This window comes from Calidris pugnax, unplaced genomic scaffold (genome assembly GCF_001431845.1).
Source record: "Calidris pugnax isolate Ruff unplaced genomic scaffold, ASM143184v1 scaffold21, whole genome shotgun sequence".
In the NCBI taxonomy this organism is placed as follows: domain Eukaryota; kingdom Metazoa; phylum Chordata; class Aves; order Charadriiformes; family Scolopacidae; genus Calidris; species Calidris pugnax.
Window position 1 is genome coordinate 3,861,000 of NW_015090770.1, and position 19,610 is coordinate 3,880,609.

The 19,610-nt window shown below is 42.0% G+C and overlaps 1 protein-coding gene across 4 annotated transcripts in view; it reads left to right on the top strand.

The window, feature by feature from the left end:
• The window catches only part of SEMA5B (sema domain, seven thrombospondin repeats (type 1 and type 1-like), transmembrane domain (TM) and short cytoplasmic domain, (semaphorin) 5B), a 200,742-nt gene that overhangs the window by 86,644 nt on the left and 94,488 nt on the right, over positions 1 to 19,610 (top strand). For all 4 annotated transcript variants that reach the window (XR_001411741.1, XM_014940038.1, XM_014940027.1 and 1 more), the window contains exon 5: positions 6,269 to 6,314. Coding sequence is in view for 3 of the 4 variants with exons in the window: in XM_014940038.1 (XP_014795524.1) it covers positions 6,269 to 6,314 (46 nt within the window). In the remaining variant the exon portion in view is untranslated. The remainder of the gene's footprint in view (positions 1 to 6,268; positions 6,315 to 19,610) is intronic.

Here is a 19,610-nt window from a genome sequence, read left to right on the forward strand (position 1 = left end):
TTTAGTATGGTTCCCTGTTGAACATCTATTGATTTTTAAGGAAGAATGATGTACCAGACAAGTTTTTCTTCAATAGAAACAAAGTTACTGGTGAATATGGATCCAGCTTGTAAGGGAGATGCTGGCTTTCCACCTTTTCTCTAGCATGTGTATGCCAGGCCCTTCAAATGAGTCACTGGAATAGCATTTCCAAATGGATTATCACATCATACTCCTGAGTGGGCATGTCATTAACTCCTTCTGAGAGCAAAGGCCAGACTCGCCCTTCATGAGGTGGGTTTCTTGGGATGGTTGGCTAGTTCAGAAATGTGGATAACTACCTGAAAAGTTCAGCCACAGCTGGACCTGCATAGAGCCACTGTGCGTTAATCTAGCATGAGATTTGGTAGCCAAGAGCCCTGGGGTCTGATCTCGGTTCCATCACTGACTTGCTGTGTGCTTTGGAGAAGATCATTTAACCTTTCTCTGGCTCATTTTCTCCATTAGTATAAGGGGGGAATGATACTAACCAGCTCCCAGGGAGTCGTGAAGCATGACTAAGCTGTGTTTGTCATGTACTGTGGAAGTACAGAGTATATCTAAGGCCTCCAGAAGCAAAGATAGGAAGAGCTGACAGGAGCTGCTGGCTCCTAGCCTGAGGCTCAGCCCCAGCACGTGGCTTCCAGCAGTGCCAGAAGGGAGCATTAGGTATGTCACATGCATAATTCTGTGTCTTGTTTCATATTGCCCAAAGGACCATGTTCTGTTAATTATTTTTCTTATTATCTATGCTGTGGTGGTTGCTAGTCCCTCTTGCAAACCCAGCTCCTGATGACAGCACTGAGGAGGGAAAATGGAGAGGGAGGTGCTGAGCTCTTCTCCCTGGTATCCAGTGATAGGACATGTGGGAACGGTTCAAAGCTGTGCCAGGTGAGGTTTAGACTGGACACTATGAAGCATTTCTTTACTGAGAGGGTGGTCAAACACTGGAACAGGCTTCCTAGAGAGGTGGTCGATGCCCCAAGCCTGTCAGTGTTCAAGAGGCATATGGACAATGCCCTTAACAACATGCTTTTAACTTTTGGCCAGCCCTGAATTGGGCAGGCAGTTGGATTAGATGATCATTGTAGATCCATTCCAACTGAAATAGTCTATTCTGTTCTATTCTACATGCACAGGGAACACTTTCCCAAAGCATCACGAGTCTACTTGAGTCTCCAGTACCTCACCCGGGCTGCGTTCGATGTGCCACAGTAAACCCCAAAAGGAACAGTGACTCTTAGCTCAGTTCTCCTCAGCTTTCCCTAAACATGTTTCTTTTTTAGAATGATTAAATATTATTATCAGCTTCTGTTGGCTTGTTTGTACTTGCAGCTTGAGAGGGGGCTTGAGATGGCCTGCCCTGTGAGGAGGGAGGGGTGAGCTTCTCACCTCTACTATAAGGTGCAGGCAAGTAGCAACATGTGAGTAGGTGTACGTGTCTTGTAGTGATACTGACCACCAATATTATTGGTCACTGTGTGTGTGTCAAAGTCCTGAGAGGTTCTGGTGGGAGTCAGCATCAGGGATCTCATAGCTCCCGATTTGCTAGAAGGGGTTATTTTGAAACACAAAGTTATCTTACCTGCTTGGTGTGTGTGGAGGGAGCTAGGGTTGAGGAATGTGGACAAACCGTGCTCATTTAAATAGAAAAAAGAATCTGAAGCTAGAGTAGCCTTTCATTCACACCTGTTCAGTCCGTTAACTGCAGGGATGTTCCTCCTGATCTACCACAGCAGAACTGAAGCGTGCGCTCTTTTAATTAGAAGGAAGCACCTTTTAATCAGCCAGCACAGTGCTGACAGATGTAGTGCCTGAAAGAGGCACTGAAAAAGAGTCCTGAACGAGTGTTTGAAGCATGTTGCAACCCTTATAATTTCAGAACCCTTAAGAGGAAGGGTCTCTGCTATTATTCAAGCACTCTTGTTATGTGGCTTCCCATTGGAAAGGCTTAATTTATCTTGTAGCTCTGTTGCTCAGTGGCATCGTAGACAAAGTACTTTCCCTTCACTGTAAATTGTTTCAAGGCCAGGCAATGTGTGAACAAGTGCATGGGCATCACGTTACAAAGTTCATCCAAGGTGCGCTTGGCAGTATGAAATAAACACTTAATAAGCAGCTTTTACTTGGGAATGTCATGGCAAGCAGATATGACTGGATATATTCTTCCATCCTTTCTTGAAACACATCTCAGCTGCTCTCCTGCTGTTCTGGTACGTATGCTTTGTGGTACCAGGCACGGTGAGCACTTAATCATTTTACAAGGCAGCCAAACACAAATTATGAAGCCAATTAACAAATACTTTCATCTACAGGATTTACACTGCAGCTTGGCTGGGTTCATACCCAGACTAGCATGGAGGGCCCAGTTTGGGAAAGCAATTCAACATCTACTTAATTTCCATGAGTGTAAATGGCACATCAGCACAGGTTTACATGCTGTGCCCCAACTCTGGGGGCAAGTTATTCTCCTAACCAGGGCATAGACTAATAGACCAGGAGATCAGCTTTTGGCTGTGCTGCAGATACGCTCTGTGGCTAAGTTGCTCAATCTGTGTTTTAAATTTAAATGAGAACAATGTCTCTCTTTCACTGTTCTGCATATATTTAGATAGCAAATTCTTCAAGACTAGGTTGCATAGAGTAGAAGGGTCTTTGCAGCAGCTGACTTCATATATCTGAGCTGGGGGATAACATCAGTCAGAGGTGACAGAGAGAGGATCCACCCTCAGGTTGTTTAAAGAGGCATCTGCTGTGAATCAGTCTCCAGAGGAACCACCACCAACCCACTCTGTGTCTTAACGCAACAAAACCACAGTCTTGGCTGAGACTTCAGGGTATTACTGTTTAACATGGGCGTTTTCAGAAATGCACTGATGTTCATGAATAATAAGGTTAATAGTAATAATAATTAGTAGTTTCAGGCACCTTTTAATGTGTATAATACCATTTGTCCCAGAGTACTTAGAGGAGTGTAGTCAATTGCTCTGGAGATGGCTGAAATGCAGCCAACTCGGGGATGAAACAGAGCTTGTGTTTTAATACCATGGAGTGAAATTGTGTGACCTTTTAGGATAGGAAGTGAGTAAGGAGGTTTCTTATGACTCCAAATTTGTGCACCAGCTTTTTACACAGGAGAAGGAGGTAGTTAGAATAGCCGGTTGCACCAGGCAATCTCTCTTCTGGCCCAGTCCAGATGGGCTTAATTTGAGAAGAGAATTACCCGACATTCACTTGCAGGACAAAATGGGAGGAAAAAAAAAAAGAAAAAAAGAGACCAAGAAGGCACCTCATCCATTCATGCAGAGATCTCAATGTTCTCATATATTTCTTAGTCCTACTCTTTCAGTTGCTTTAAATTATAGTTCAGCAAGGTATTAAACAGACATAACTTCAAACATAAGCAGAAAAAAGGACACAAATGGGGCAATTCTAGGTACAATAAACCATGCCTGTCATTCAGAGACCTTGCTCATTCTTGGACTGAAATTGCAGTTAAAATGCAATTCATAAAAATGGCACTGTCTTATTCAGCAGATCTTTCCCCTTGGCTTTTTACTCCTGGTATAGCTTTACAGAACAAGTATGATTAAAAGAGCGTATTATCAATTAAGAATTAGTCAGTTCTAGCCGGGCAGGTCAACTGGAGTCTGGAGGTGTCTCTGATAGCCTGGCCTGCCTACTGGTGTTCGTATTGCTGCTGATGAGATGTGAGAAGGATCAAACAAACAAAATGAACTGCCAGTGGCTGTGCAGGCACCGGGTGAAGCAAGCTGATGAAAAATGTAGGGAAACCCTCCTTTCTGTAAGAAGGCCACAAGGTCAGACTTAGAGAGCTGAGGTTGGTATGAAGCCTTTGGAAGATCATTGTGCTATTCACATTAATAATACATTCCTGCCTGGTTTAGGTCTCAGCCACCCAAGTGATCTCACCGCTAATGCTTTGCCCAGGTGCTACACAGAAGTCACTGAGAGGACAGAGACTGGCTTTATTTAAATGGACACTATTCCTGTCTGCATCTGTTTTGGTTGAGTGCAATGAAAATTGTGTCCTTTGGATACGTCTCTTCCATTAAAGATATTTTGGTTGAATTTGCTCTGCAGTGCTATCAGGGAAAAAAACCTAATATTAAAATTTATTACTCAGTCAAACTGTCCAGCTTTTTACAAGGCTAAAACAAGGAGCTGAAATCTACATTATAAGACTTCCAAAATCAATGCATTTAAATAGCATGCTTAACAACAGGATGGCAACTTCAAGTCCCTAGTTATGAGAACTTTCTCCTTAGGGTGCTGTAAGACTGGAGGCCAGTGACATACTTAACTTTTCCAGGAGAAGGCTTATTCCATGATATCTCATGTCCTGGAATTGCATTAATATTTTGGTGAGAGTAGCACGTGCTTTTCTAAGGGAGCTGTCAGATCAGTCACTGGATGAGAATTTCTATTTTGAAATTTTAGCTGTAGGTAAGCTTGGTGCCTCTGCTCTGTTGCGTGCACCTGCAGAACATAATATTTAAGTCTGTAGCTGGTACTAAAGAGTTAATAACAAATTACTTGGTAAAGCATGCAGACCCTTGAGACAGAATAGGGTTTCAGACTGTACAAAAAACCTCCTGGATCTCCAGTGATACAACCAGGAGAGATGATGGAGATTTTTTATGTGTGTGTACTTCTCTGCATACTTACAGGAGGTATAATAATTCCTGATGTATTTTGTTAAGATATTGTTAATGGGTCTCCTTCTTTTCCACGTAACCAGTCCCCATTTAGAATAGGATGGTGCAAACTGGAGCAAATCAGAGCTACATCAACTGAAGGTTCAGTACCAGGAGTTTGACTTCCCAAGTTCCCTATCATCCTTGTTCCCATCCTTCTTTATTGATGGTCAGCAGCAGTTGAGACTTTTTGATTTATTTGTAGAACTGGAATAAAGTATACAGGCAACTCTATAGTTATGACTTAGGTGATACAGAAGTGAGAGATAACAGAAGGGAAAATTGCTCAAGCCGTGTAGTGGTCATTGTGACCCAGTATGAATCTCTTGTATGTCAAAGTTTGAATTAGTTTCTTTGCTTGGGCAGAGTGTGCTGCTGACTACAGACCCTTACCAAGGTCCTTCAAAAGAGTCCTTAGAACCTTTTCATCACTATAGGAGCTTTCCAATGATTTCTTTTGATTTCACTGACCTAAGGCTGGAACGTGCATTTTTACTAGGTAGGAGAATGTCTGTATACTGGAACTTGTAGAGCAGATGAAGCTTTATCATCAAAGCTGCACTTTCCACTATTTAAATAGAGCCACCTCCAAAAATGTAGTTCACCTGGTATAATATAAATGTGTCTTCTTTGGGAGACTGTAGTGACAGGAATGTTGGAAAAGGATCACAGATCTTCAGATTCCCTGACAGATGGGATGCAAAAATATGAAGTTAGACGTGGCCAAAACCCTCAAGCACACAATCAAGTCCGTATGGCTTAGTATGTCAGCTGATTCCTGGTAACTGCATAGTCTTAGTAAGCAAAAATGTGAGATAAATCCCGTTAACTAAGCCTCATCCATAGATGTTTATGCAAATGTGTATTCTCTCCTATTTGTGATGGGATACGAACATGCAGGAGGAAGCTTACAGGAGCTCAGCTGATGTGTGGTATCTCATGCTACCGTGACTTCTGTCAGGAATTTCCTCACTTTGCCTGTGGAGATACAATGACAGGAGGATCTGCAGTCACTGCCTTGATTTCCTTGCTAGTTTTCTGTGCAGAGAGGTTCTTGCTGAGAAGCATCAGTCCTCTTCTCCTTTTCCACAAAGTTCTGAATGGGAGTGCCCACAAGGGCAGGCTTGCGGGAAGCATAGTACGGAGTCAGCTTTGCTCCAGCTGGCTTCTGTCCAAGCCCAGTTTTCTCAGAAAGGAGAGAAAAACATGAGCGCAGCCCATACAGGACTTCAACCAAAGCCCTTTGAAGGTTTGCAAACAGTCCCTGTGTTGTTGGGATTTCATTGTGGTTCTTCATTATGGGTTCTGGAATGTGTTACTTCAAACCTGCTCAGAACTTTGTTGTTTCGAGGTTCACTAAGACACTAATGAATAAAGAGCATTTAACTGTTTTTGCATTCTGTGGAGAGAAGTCCAAGAAAACCTGTTTGTTTGTTGAAATGAATGTCCAACATCTATGACTTGCTTTTATAACTTTTCCCTTCCTCCTTTGGTAGACTAACATTTTGTAATTTTTCTGCTTGCTCATGCAGGAACTACCTCTTCAGACTTAGTCTACACAACGTTTCTCTTATTCAGGTATGTTCACTATTTTACTTTCTTGTTTTATTTGACTTGCTAATGAATCTTCTGCAATATTTGGTGTACATTTTAAGAAGGCTGTATAGTGTAAATTTGTCCAGAGTGATGGAGCACGAAGAAGTCAAAGTCAGAACCAGATGCTTATTCCCACTCCAATGATAATGCTGGGGGAAGGGCTTTTCCACATTTGCTCATTTGAACAGTGCACTCTGCTCTTGATTCTTGAGTGTTTGGGTGGTACCAGGATCTGCCAGAAAAATGGCATCTTAAGGAACAAAGCATGTAGTGTGACTGATACAGGCTTAAACTCAACAATCAGTAGAAATTCTGGGCTTTCATTAGAGGAGATGTCAACAGCATGTAGGAGAAGCTTTTACTATTCTTGTCCATCCTCATTTTTAGCCATTGTTGGCCTTTGTGAACATGGATTGCTGAAGTTTTGCTGAATGCGTTACTAAAACCAAGATTGGACTTGCAAGCATTCAAGAGGCAAAATGGGTTGAAAAATGTATGTTACCTGTGGCAGAATGGAGGTGAAGCAGCTGAGTTGCAAAGGGCTTGCAAATACCCAGCGGCATTAGGACTTTCCTCCCACTACACTGAATCTGGAATTGAAAGATGCAGCAAAAATTGTTAGGGAAAACCCCAACTGCTTATCTTTAATTTCAGCATTTTCAGATAGATTGGAGGACCTTCCTCCTGTACGTGACCATGCAAAGATGCCATTAGAGTAGTATTGCCAGCCGTTCTGACGCGCACAAACCTTTTGCTGTTAGTAAAAGTTACAAGTATAGATGGAGAGAAGAAAAGATGTTTAATGGTTGTAAAATGCATTGAATCTTCCTTTAAAAGGAAAACAAAGTCCAGAGTTACCAATGACAACAACAAAGAGTTAGAGAAGCTGATACTCCCGATTGGCAGTAGTTTCTCTTTGCGGAGCCATATTAGCATGGCTGGAAGGCTTCCAGCGAGCACACAGGAGAGGGAAGTCTCTGGAGTTACGCGAAGTGTCATACCTTCTGCAGTGCCTGTTATCACACTGCCTGACGCAGCCTCTTGTGCTTGTCAGACGAGGGATCCCCTTCCACGAAAACCCAATTGTGAATTTTTCTTATACACTTCTGAAGTCAGGCTTGGCTTGGGCCCTTTTGAGCGCAGCGCGTTTCCTTTCCTACACTGCAAAATATGGGAAGTCTCCTTCTATGGCACTGGAGGATGCTGTGGGATCTCCGGTTAACATAATGAGCTTAGTTTGCTCCTGCTTTCTGGGTGTATCCGGTCACTTTGCCAAGACTTTTTGCATGACAAAGAGAGCATGGAATTATGTTGACACACGTGTTGGGAATGATGGAGGCGATTGTTTCCCGACCTAATGGTTGCCTAAGTAGCTGCTTGGCTTGTTTCCATAACGCACATGATGTGGCTTAGAGGCACCCCCTCCCACCTCCCCTTCGCCTTGCATCATTTTAAAGATCAGATCAGAAAGCGAGACAAGAAATGCAAGGAATTTGCAGTTAGTTCTATAGGGGGTGAGACTGCAGTTTACGAAGTAATATCGCAATGCAAATTTGTGTTGTTTTGTATCTCCTCTTTGCTTGTAAGTAAAATACAATGTGGATCTTGTCAGGCCTGATCTGGGGATAGTTTTTCATCTTGAGATTGTGGCCTGATTTATTTCTGCTCATGGTACTTACTCTTCGGGTTGCCAGCGGTGCTAAATCTGCTTCAAGGTGCAGGATTGTGTTGACAGATGTCTGCTCCCTTCCTTCTGTACTTCCACGAGGCGAGGGCAAGAACATGAGGAGCACAGTCTCCAGAGAGAGCAGGATATGCTGGTTGTGGGGCAAAGCCTGGCAGTGTGAGGAATATACCTCTCTACAGCAGGGTTAGGTGAAGTTTAAAGCTGGTTTTCAGTGAGTGTTCTTGCACAATTAGCTGTATCCCTAGGCTGGCTGCACTGCCCTGTGGGGAGAAGGCAAGGGCACATTTCAGCCCCACAGCTGTCCCGAAAGGAGAGGAGGCCAGGGTGTTCCTGTGAAGGAGATGACTCTTAATTGTTTTTTCAGCAAGAGTGGCAACAGCATCTCGCAGGAGCAATATCCCTGTGCCACCACTTGCTAGCACAGCAAATTCAGTACTTTAGTCTATCATCTCTAATGGGTAGATTTATTAGCTCTACCTAATGCATGTTTTCCATGACAGTTATCTGTTCTTTAACCAGAAAATGAATATTTCCTGCCATTGAGCAGGCCATAATGTTTTTCATCATAGCATTACTATATTCATTGCTTTCCAATGGGAATAAATTCTTCTTTTTCTGGATTATAATCCCCTTTTTGAATATTGCATATCACAAACCCAGCGTTAACCATGTCATTACTCTCTGATTTTAGAAAGGTTTTCAGCTCCCAGGCACTAAAAGGCTCTTCCTTCTACCTGTTGAATGACCGTGGAGGTCTTTCATTTAAGACCAATGCAAAATCAATTAAAATGAGCAAGAGTTCTCCATCAACTTCAAGGATCATTTCGTGAAACTATCACTCCTGAAAATACATTCTAGGAGTCTTCAGTTCCAGAAGCTAAAGTTATGGTGTTACTCCTGAATCTGTGTTGGACTACCATTAGTATAAACTTAATTGTGTAATCTCCACAGCAAAGAGCACTCTGGAGCATCACGTAGCCACTCCACGTAGTTTGTATAGGAAGTTGCTGTCTTGGAATTGCGGTAGACTAAAATACAAAACTTAGCATTATATGGACAAGTTGCTGAATAAGAACTGTGTAAAAAGATAGCATTACCCTATAGAACAGTTGAGATTTCAGGGAAGGGCAGGAAGAGAGGTAGAACTTAGGATGTGTCACCTATTGGACCATATTATAAAGGGTCTTTTCCTTTCTTAGTTCTCAGCTGCTTTACCATATGCTGACGTTTTCTCCTTACTTTAAGTTTTCTGTTGGTTCTGCTGAGGTCATTTCTCCAAGATTAAAACACTGAGCTTTTGCATGAGAACTAGTGAGTGGAGTGGAACAGAAACTGAAGCAGAAAAAGCTCGTTTCCTGCTCTGCAGAACAAAATGTCTCATCGTCTTTGAGACTTCCCCTTCCTCTCTCTTTGTTTCTGAAATGTGTTTCAGAAATTCCATTTGGGACCTGAGAAACCTTTCACCAGATGAGTCTTAGTTGCATCAGAAATGTTGGTCATGGTTTTTTTGGGTTTTGGTTTGGGTTTTTTTGCTGAGAAATGTTTTTTGGCTGAATGTCAATATCCAGAAGGAAATTGAGGCCAAGGTATTTTGGGGGATCATTTATAATTCCGTCTACCTGTCTTTCTTGCCAAAAATGAGTCACATTGTTAAAGAATTTCTGAAAATCAGCGTCTTGAGATGCTCCAGGTGGGGTATCCAAAGGCACCTGTTAATTTTGGAAACTTTGGCATGTAGCATTCAACATCTTGCAGCAGTCAAGAAGCATAGTTTTGAAATGGATACTATTCCCTAAATCTTTTGCATCTCTTTTAAGCAAAACCCCTGCAACGTGTTTCATCTCCATCTTTAGATGGTCCTCTTGTATGCATTATAAACTCTAAGTGCTAGACATTTTATAGAGCACGTTTTTAAAATGATGTGCACTTGAGCGCGTGCTGTTTAATTTATGCCTGGGTCTGAAATAAGGTAAGCTCCCAATCTGCAGCTTTCACACTGAGGCCATAGAAAAGTCAGTTTTATATTGGAGTTTGTAATTAATAGAGTAGGTGGAAGGGTCATTTTAAAAACATAAGCCTTTGAGCAAATTTTTAAAAATGCACGGTGCTGATTAAGACTTCTTAGCAAGCAATGCTATTCTCTGGTGTGCCTTAAAAGCAGGCTACTTGGCAGGCATTTCATAAATCCCAGTGCAGTGCCTACCCCCTGTTCACCCTGGTTTTACCTGGAACTTAGAGTTCTCAATTGAACTGAGCGTGAAATGATTTTTCCAACCTTGTTGAGATGCTAAGGTTTCCAACCTTTCTGCACTGCGATGAAAACATGACTTTTTGACGTCTTTGTAAAATCTGAAAGAAAAGGAGATAGACACATGCTTATTTGAGATGCAAATATTCTGGGTCAAGTTATTTTCTGAGGCATCAAGAGAAAGGATTTGAATGGGCATTTCTCTCATATCAAGTGATTGACCTGGTTTATTTGGGTCATCTTTTTCTTTTCCTTTCCTTTATGTTTGTCACGAAGAAATTTCCCGCTGGATCCAAGATTCCCTTCTGGAGTCTCATCTGATAAGATTTATAGAAACTGTTAGAATTTCATAAAATGTTTTGATTTCAATTATTTGTTTTAATAGAAGATCTCTTGTAAAAAAGTTTCTAACCAGCCCTGTGAAGTTTCAGGTTAATAGTATTTAAAATACCTCAGACAGAAAAATTTTGAGATGAAAATACGCTTTAATTAACAACCTAATATTTATTCCTAAGGACAAAAAATTAAATGAGAACTAAGTTCAGAGAGAAAACATGTTAGTTCCCCAATAGTCATATACCTGAATTTGGTAAGATTGCCCATGGAGTTACGTACTGTCCAGTAACATCTGGGATGCCAGAATCTAGATCTCCAACTACACTTACCCCACTGCAAAGCGTGAAAACACTACAAAACACACAACTATTTGCTTTCAAAATTTTGCTCCAAATTTATAAATACATTGATGTGAGGACTTTGGAGAATGTTAGCCAGTCATTAGGGCAAAACTTGATGAACTTCTCAGTCCCATTGGAGGCATCAGGCTGAAAGCCAAGCTTAAAGTTTATTAATGTGCTTAGGCAGCATCAGCCCTTAAGCCTTGATCTGAAGCTTATTGAAATCAATTTCTCTTTGCTGATATCATGGGCTTTGGGATGGGCATTTTTTCAAACCTGAAATAGAGACAAAACATTTCTGTATGGTCCTGCAGCAGATGAACTGCAGCTATGTATCCAGTGCATTTCCAGTAAGGACAGTTTCAATCTGACTTTTCTTCCCTAAATCTAAGAAGCATAAACGTCCCTGCTACGGAGGTGAAGCTCTTAAACTGCACAGCTGCTCCTGAAGACACACTTCCCTCCCTGCTAGTCCCCAGAGGAAACTTTACCTCTGTGTCATAATCACTGGTAAATCAAGAGTATGTATCAACAAAGTATAGTTAATAATAATAAAACTTGCCTACCAGACCTCAATATGTCACATAGCAACGAATAGAACGGGTTTCATATTTTGCACTTTCAATCAAACCAAGCATTAAATGCATTATTTTCTACTTATTTAGGGCTCAGTAGTGCCACATTTATGTGTGCTGATGAGAAACATGCTCTGCAAGCGTATAAAAGTGTGAGGAGAGGTGGTAGAGTTTAACTTGGTTTTTTCTCTGTGTAGCTGAATAAAATATGATAAACAAAACCAACGGGGAGCAGTGAGTAATATAGTTTACAGCACAAATTGTCACTCAAGTAATCTTTCCTGGTGAAAATACTTCACTGGGAAATTTTAAGGATTCAGAATATGTTCACAAAGCCCCGGCGCTCATCAGAAAACTTACAAATAATAGATAAATCTTACATCCCCAAGAGATGCTGGATAGGCACCAGACGGAGCTTGGAGGGCCCAAATTTGTACTGCTGGCTCTGCCCACGGGTGCCTGAGGGAAAGTTAATCTGCCCGCTTTATCTGCCTGGTGTTTGCTCGTGTGCGAAATAGGGATATAGCAGTCCTTTATAAAATGCTGTGAGTTTTGTCAATAAAATGAGGTAAAAGTATTGTATTTTAGATTTACTTGCAGAAACATCCTTGAGCCAGAGCCGTTCCCATTTTTCAAAATATCCTTTCAAAAATCATGAGGAAACCAGGCATTGATATGAGGGTGCAAACCCAGAAGTTGGCCCAAGTTTCCTGAATATATATATTTCTTCAATCTAGTTGGAGCATCAAGATTATCATCCAATTTAAAATCGAGTATGGAAAGTAATTTTGGGAAAGAGCAAGAATACTTATGTGCCTCTGAGCCGCCTGACAGGAATTCCATTTTTAAATGTTCAGAAATAAGCTTGACTTTCCAGAAATCATTTTCTTAAAAGCAGTTTATTATTTGTTTCTTGCAGATTCCGAGATACTTCTTTGAATTATATGACACATATTTCTAGATAAAACATTTATTTCTTTATTTTCAGGCCAATGCAGTTCCCTCATTTAAAAACATAATCAAAACCTCTACTAGAGCAGATGCAGTCTTTAATATGTGGCTCATAGCTGAGTTATGATTGTCACATATTTTATCAGTACGCTACATTTTTTATTAACAGATTAACATATAAATCTATTCATAAATCACCTTCCAAAGCTGCACCTAAAACCTCTCACTCTCAGCCTAGAGGTTTAAAGCTATTCCATAATAAAGCTTATATTGGCTTAACAAACTTTGTGGCAAATTCAGCTTTTTATTCTTTTGGTTTCAGGTTTCCAAATCAAATCTACTCTCTGAATACATTCTTTCTTAAAATGAGTGATCAGGAGCTAGAATACAGCTTTCAGGTGCAGGTCTCCCTTCTTGGGATTTATTTGAGAGAGAGATTTCTAACTGGAACAGGAAGTGGGGAAGAAAACAAGGCATGTTGCACTGGAAGTGGCCATGTCTGAAGGCCACCCTTCATCCTCCAAGGACACACTTCTCCAGCTCCTCGCTGCAGGGAACAGAACTTCACGCTCTTTGATAGGCTCTGGCATAACGCGTTGGGAACCAGCCTTGTGCTGTTGTTACTCATCAGCTGAAATTCAGAGAGCAGAGAAAAGAAATCTCTTCTTACAGTCCATTGTGTTTAGTGATTTCTAAACAACATCCCCTCTGTCTGAGAGAACCCAACTCAGGAGTCCATTTATAGCCAGCAGAGCTTTTAAGCCCAGGTTTAGCTTTAAAGAAATGCCAGTTCTCCTTTGAGAATTGTCCGAGTTCAGAAGATGCTGCGTGCTCTGCCGAGTAAGAATAGGTTTCGATGTGTGCATCCATAGATTTGCTAACCTGGCTCAGAGTGCACTGCCTAGTTGTGATCAGTGTAATTGCCCTCTCAAATGAGTATTGCGGCATGGTGTAGAAAGTTCTCATATATATTTAAATATATACATATGTATGTACCCATACACTGGAGGATCATATATCTAGGATTGTATAGCACTCATAGGAGGTTCAGGAGCTATAGCTGTTTGGATTCATACTTGGTATTAAGCAGGGCAGCCTTCTTGGAGTCAAGGAAGGCCACGGAGCTGATTTACACCCCTGTTACTCTCACACAGTGAAGTGAGGTTGGCCCTGGATTGCCAGCCCGCTTTCCTGGGTAATTTGTTAGTCGTCATTCCCTCCTTCCCTGCCTCACCTCACCTAAAAGCCAAAATTACTACAGGTGTTTTGGTCTTTGTCAGCAAACATTATGAGCAGGATTCAGAAATTGAGAATTTAATTAGCTGCTGAAGTCACTTACTGATAACAGTAGCATATTGGGCTCTTTATTTGATAAAACCCTGTCAGGCGTTTTATGTGTAGGGAATGAAGACTAATGTTCTTATTCCTTGCAACTTACAGTTGGGACAATTAAACATCCTTTAGAAAGGGGAAGGAAAAAAATGAAAATGCAAAAAAAAAATAAAATTCCTTGGACTTCTCATTTCTTGTCACCAAGGTTGCTTCTGTATTTTTGCAAAATGTATTTTGGTTTGCCTATTTACCCCTTTTTCTCTGTGGGCTGCTTCCCACTCCAGCAGCTCTCAGGGATCTGCATGTACTTACGCCCCGGCTGTCCCCTGCCCTGACACATGCATTCATCTGTGGCTGCTGTCAACAAACCCAGCTCTGCTGATGTTCCTGAGAGGCAAATCAGCCCCTTCTTGTGGGCTACACCTTTCCCTGTTACTCTCACACAGTGAAGTGAGGTTTGCGTGATGACTGTTGGCCCTGGATTGCCAGCCCGCTTTCCTGGGTAATTTGTTAGTCGTCATTCCCTCCTTCCCTGCCTCACCTCACCTAAAAGCCAAAATTACTACAGGTGTTTTGGTCTTTGTCAGCAAACATTATGAGCAGGATTCAGAAATTGAGAATTTAATTAGCTGCTGAAGTCACTTACTGATAACAGTAGCATATTGGGCTCTTTATTTGATAAAACCCTGTCAGGCGTTTTATGTGTAGGGAATGAAGACTAATGTTCTTATTCCTTGCAACTTACAGTTGGGACAATTAAACATCCTTTAGAAAGGGGAAGGAAAAAAATGAAAATGCAAAAAAAAAATAAAATTCCTTGGACTTCTCATTTCTTGTCACCAAGGTTGCTTCTGTATTTTTGCAAAATGTATTTTGGTTTGCCTATTTACCCCTTTTTCTCTGTGGGCTGCTTCCCACTCCAGCAGCTCTCAGGGATCTGCATGTACTTACGCCCCGGCTGTCCCCTGCCCTGACACACGCATTCATCTGTGGCTGCTGTCAACAAACCCAGCTCTGCTGATGTTCCTGAGAGGCAAATCAGCCCCTTCTTGTGGGCTACACCTTCGCTAAACTGACACTGATATAAACTGAGATGTATATAAAATTATGCTGCTTTTTTATTATTATTACTTTAGGGATGTGGGATATTTTTAGACATGGGAGAGGTTTATTCTTCACCTGTTAAATGCTGGCTTATCACAAGGCACAGCAAGCATTTCCTCATTGCTCCTCTCCCAGTTAGGGCACTCCGATGCGATCGTTAGTGAAGGCTCTAACGCAGGATGGGTTTAATGTGGCACCTTCCCTAAGAGCAGTCGATGTGGCATCAGCAACCTATTGAGTTTCACACGCCGAGCGCAGGGTTCGCGCAGTCGGCTCCTGCTTCGTGCTCTCCTGGAAAGGAGGTGATGCCTCGAGCAGCCTCTGCCCTCTTCAGCGAGCCTAGGTTTGAGGAGGTGGCCAAACACTGATCGGTGGAGCCCGGGGAGAGGTCCTGGCACCCTGCTGCCACCGGTGCCATGGTTTGCCACTTCTCAGGGCTGTGTACTCAATGAAATGCTCTTCCTACCTGGGACCCGGCCCCCCGACCCATCCCTGGCCTGGAAGCTGAGCTGCACAGGCTGAGAAGTCAGAAGTAAGAGAAGTTCTTGGTAACAGAGAGGAGTACATCTTACACAACAAACAATGGAGTATCTGGGCCGTTTACTGCCTGAAAGCAGCAGTTTGGTTTTTTCAAGACTGAGAATACAGGGAAATATCTGCATTTTATTCTCAAAGCAGAGCTTAAGAGAGATTTAAATGATTCACGTCCCTTGCACTGGCTCTCTGCACAGGATTAAGTTTGACCCTGATAGCATCCAGTCATTTATAAAGAGAGCATTTAAAAATCACCATTTATTGATTTGCACCTCTTTAAAATGAATGACCTCATTTTTTTCCTTTAAAACAAACTATTGAACTCTTAGGAAAAAAGAACAGAATTATTTTATAGTAAATACATTTCATGTCAGTGCATGCATTTTTTTCCCTAGATAAATAATCCTACTTTTCTCTGTTAGTAACACTTTAGCTGATGTGTGTTTTACAGCTTCTTTTAATGGCAGCAGTTCTGAATGACTAATATGAGGGGATTATTGCAGCCTGGAGCTGCACAGCAGAGTTCCTAACGTGGCCTGCACAGCTGTTACCAGCGACCCAGAGCTGGGGACCAGAGATGGGAACAGTTTGCTCATCACCCCCACAGGACATTGATCCTGTCTCAGCACAGCAGGCACAACTTCCCCAAATCCTTTGAGAGCCTCAAAGAGCTTTGACCTCCAAGGTTTCACCTCCCTTTCCCAGGCTGAGCTCAAGGAAAGCATTGGGGGTTGGACTAGATGATGGGGCTTGGACTAGATCATCTCCAGAGGTCCCTTCCTACCCCATATCATTCTGTGAAAGCACAATCCATGGGCTAAGGAGGACAAACCAGTGAAAAACACCAACTCAACTATGCCTACAGCACATCCAGCCACCTTGCCTGGAGAAAGATGGCAAGTTTTCAGGCTCAGAAGCCTTTCTTCAAGGCTGCAGGAGGAGTAGCAAACCTCCAGCTAAACAGCATCAGGCACCAGCTGTTTTGAGTTGGCTGCTGATGGGCAGCCAAAGGGAAAGGAAGGCTGGGTTGTACCACTAGAAGAGGGTGAGGGAATGTGGCTGTGGGGTATAAATGAGTTGCTGGGTGCCACCACAGCTTGAGCAGTCAATAGGAACAATGACAGGTAGCCTACTGTCACTTAAATGCTTCTTTCACTTAAAAGTTACACCACCATGGTTATAGCTATCTGTTATGTTTTTATTGGTAATGTAACCAAGTAGAAACTCAGCTATTCCGAGGCTGCGGAGACCAAGTGTGTGGAGTCAGTGGAAGCAGATATGCAGAAAAATTGTGTATTTCTCTCCATTCTCTGTAAGGAGAATTTGGAGAACATGAACTAGCTGCCTTACTCGTAAACAGCTGCGGGCAGGTAAGGTGATTTCCAGCCATCTCCAGTCTGAGCTTTCCTTTCTCCCCACGTGAAGCCGAGATAATGATACTTGTCCTTTTGAAGTGCTTTGAAATATGTGGCTTTCTGCTTAAGACCTAAGTATTATACATGATGATATGCACTTGTAAACATAGGGAACTTGCCTTAGTCGTGAGTCTGCAAAGTTGTTACATTCTGATTCATCGTACATGTGATATGAAGCAGTTGTTTTCTTCACCTCTGCTTTCTAGGTAAGCAATTATGTGATTTCAGCATGTCTGCATGTTTAAAATGGACCCATTTTTCACTACGTTTTTCTAAACTTCTTAAATGAATACCTTTTAATGTAAAAAGAGAGTAGCTGGGGTCTGATAAGGGAAATATGGAATAAAAATATAGCCCTTCAAATAATAATTCTTAAATTTATAGAATTATTTATATTTTAAGAAAGAGAACAGCTTGGAAGGAATTTGGAGGGAGGGTTAATAAAAATATGTTTTCATCAGAAACACTTTTGTGTCAGGAATGTGGATTAAATTCCATACGTTATTTTAATTATTAATTAATCACTTCAGACAGGATACACAGCATTTGTTTGAGGTTTTTGAAACAGAGTGTTTTAATTCCTTATAAGTAAAGAAAAAGGAGTAACAGGGCTGCAGCCATTTGAATAGGCTGCAAGGTTGCTCACAGAGAAGTGATTTAAGCTTTATTAAGAATGCCAAAATGTTCTTAAGTTATCCTGGGAGTATTAAGAGACAAAGTGCAGTTGCCGAAGAGGAGAGGATTTTGATGCATGGGGCAGAAAGGAATGATCAATTGTTTATAAATATAATAGTGGTAAACACAGTGACAGGAGAAAAAATGTATGTGGCTAATATAATTGTTACAAATTTAGTAGCTTTTGCTGTGAGATCAGTTACTGAGGATTTAAGAACAAGGCAGAAAAAAGAAAAGATTTTTTTGTTTGTTTTTCAATACAAGATAAATGTGAAAGCATGAAAGCCACCAAAAAGGAGTTTGACAGAAGAAGCACAAAGAAGTATGCTGCATTAATCCTGTTGGAGAGTCATTTTGTATTCCTTCATCTTCGTTATAAGGCATATTCTCAAAACTCATTTGTGGAATCTTTGACCTTGGTAGAGGTCAAATGCAAACGTGCTGGAGGGGAGGTGAGGGAAGAGACAGGTGGTGGGGGAATGTAAGGGCAGGACTCAAACTGAAGGAAATTGGAAAATAAATCCTGGGTTGGCAGGAGAGTGCAGTCTGGAGAACAGACCAGAGGAGCTGGGAGGAAGGAATAAAAGACACTGCATCAGAGTCTTCTTTGCAGGAGAAGGACCAAATAAATTCCTTGTTGAGATGAAGCTTGGCAGAGCTCACGACGGCATCAGGTGCTGACGTCTGGTGTTGGAAAAGAGGAGGCAGAAGCAAGGCAAACTGTGACAGACCAAGCAGGGAGTCTGGAGGCATCTGCTTCCCAGGCTTAGGAGGAAGCAAGGTAGATTGATGCTGCACACAGCGGTGAGGCTTTGGCCACTTACAGCAGCAGCAGGCAGGAGCTGTGTCAGGCTGGGCTGGGTGGCAAGGGGACAGAAGGGGTTAGAAACACTTGAATTTTTGGTGGTGGGACAGGAGAGGGTCAGAGTGACATCTTCCCTAGCACTGCAGTCCAGGTTTGATTTAAACTTTTGTGTGCGTCCATTTTGCAGCAATAAACATAAGACTTGAGAAATATGGTTTGGATTCTTGATAAATCAACCCCATGGTTTTTTTCCCAAACTGGTTCCCTGTGCTTCTCTGAGACAAGTATTTGATTTTACATGGATCAAGTGCTGAACTCAACCACTGCATGTGTTGCTAGTGATGTGATAGTATTTGAAATGCGAAGCTTTTGATGTAAAGAAATGGAGGGGTTCAGGTCCTTTCTGGCTTGTCATTTCCCTCCTGACCACTGAAAAGTGTTGCTGCATCTGTAGGTAACTGTAGCCTGCTCAGAGACTTCCAGTGCATTTAGGAGTGGATGGATGTTGGCTTCACAGTTAATTGGAAATGCTGGGGAGAGGAGTTGGGGGCAGCGGATGGGGAATTCAACGCTGTTGGTTCTTTACTTTCTCTGTATTTAAGTGTTCCTTGCTGATGGAGCACAGATGGTCTTGGATTAAGTAAAAAACATGCCAGAACTGCAGGCTAGGCTCAGACTGGGGAGTTAAACTTGACATGAAATAAGCAGAAGGCTGTAATTAGCTTATCAAGAGCGTTAGGCACCTGGCGGAGGAAAGCAGATACGTAATGCACAGTGTAGCTATAGAACAATACAAAAAAAAATACCAAAATCTGTTTTATGAAATATGGGGGACTTTTCCTCACTGATTTCCTCTTCCAGCCCAGCCTGGTAACATCTGAAAGGTCCTACTTATTCTTGGTTATTAGTGTTTTATCAGAAATGACATTTTCTGACAGTTTGTGATGCTGAACACCAAACCCCAGCGAAACTAGAGACTCTAAAGGTCAAAATCTAGGTGTGTTGCCAAAAGCTTTCCTGGGAAGCTTGTACCACACTTGCCTGTGCACCACATGTACTCCCTCATTGCAAGTATCAGTCATCTTGCTGCTCCCTCTGGTTCTTTCTGCCTGTTTTTTGCAGCCGTGCATTCTCTTTCACCTTAACCCTAGGATTCAGGCTCACTGGGGCAAGAATTGCCATTTAATGTTAAGCAGAAATGCCTGGCAGGGTGCGACATAATATTCCATGTGCTTCCACAGTACTTGTCAAAACCCTAGTCTCTAGGAACAGGGG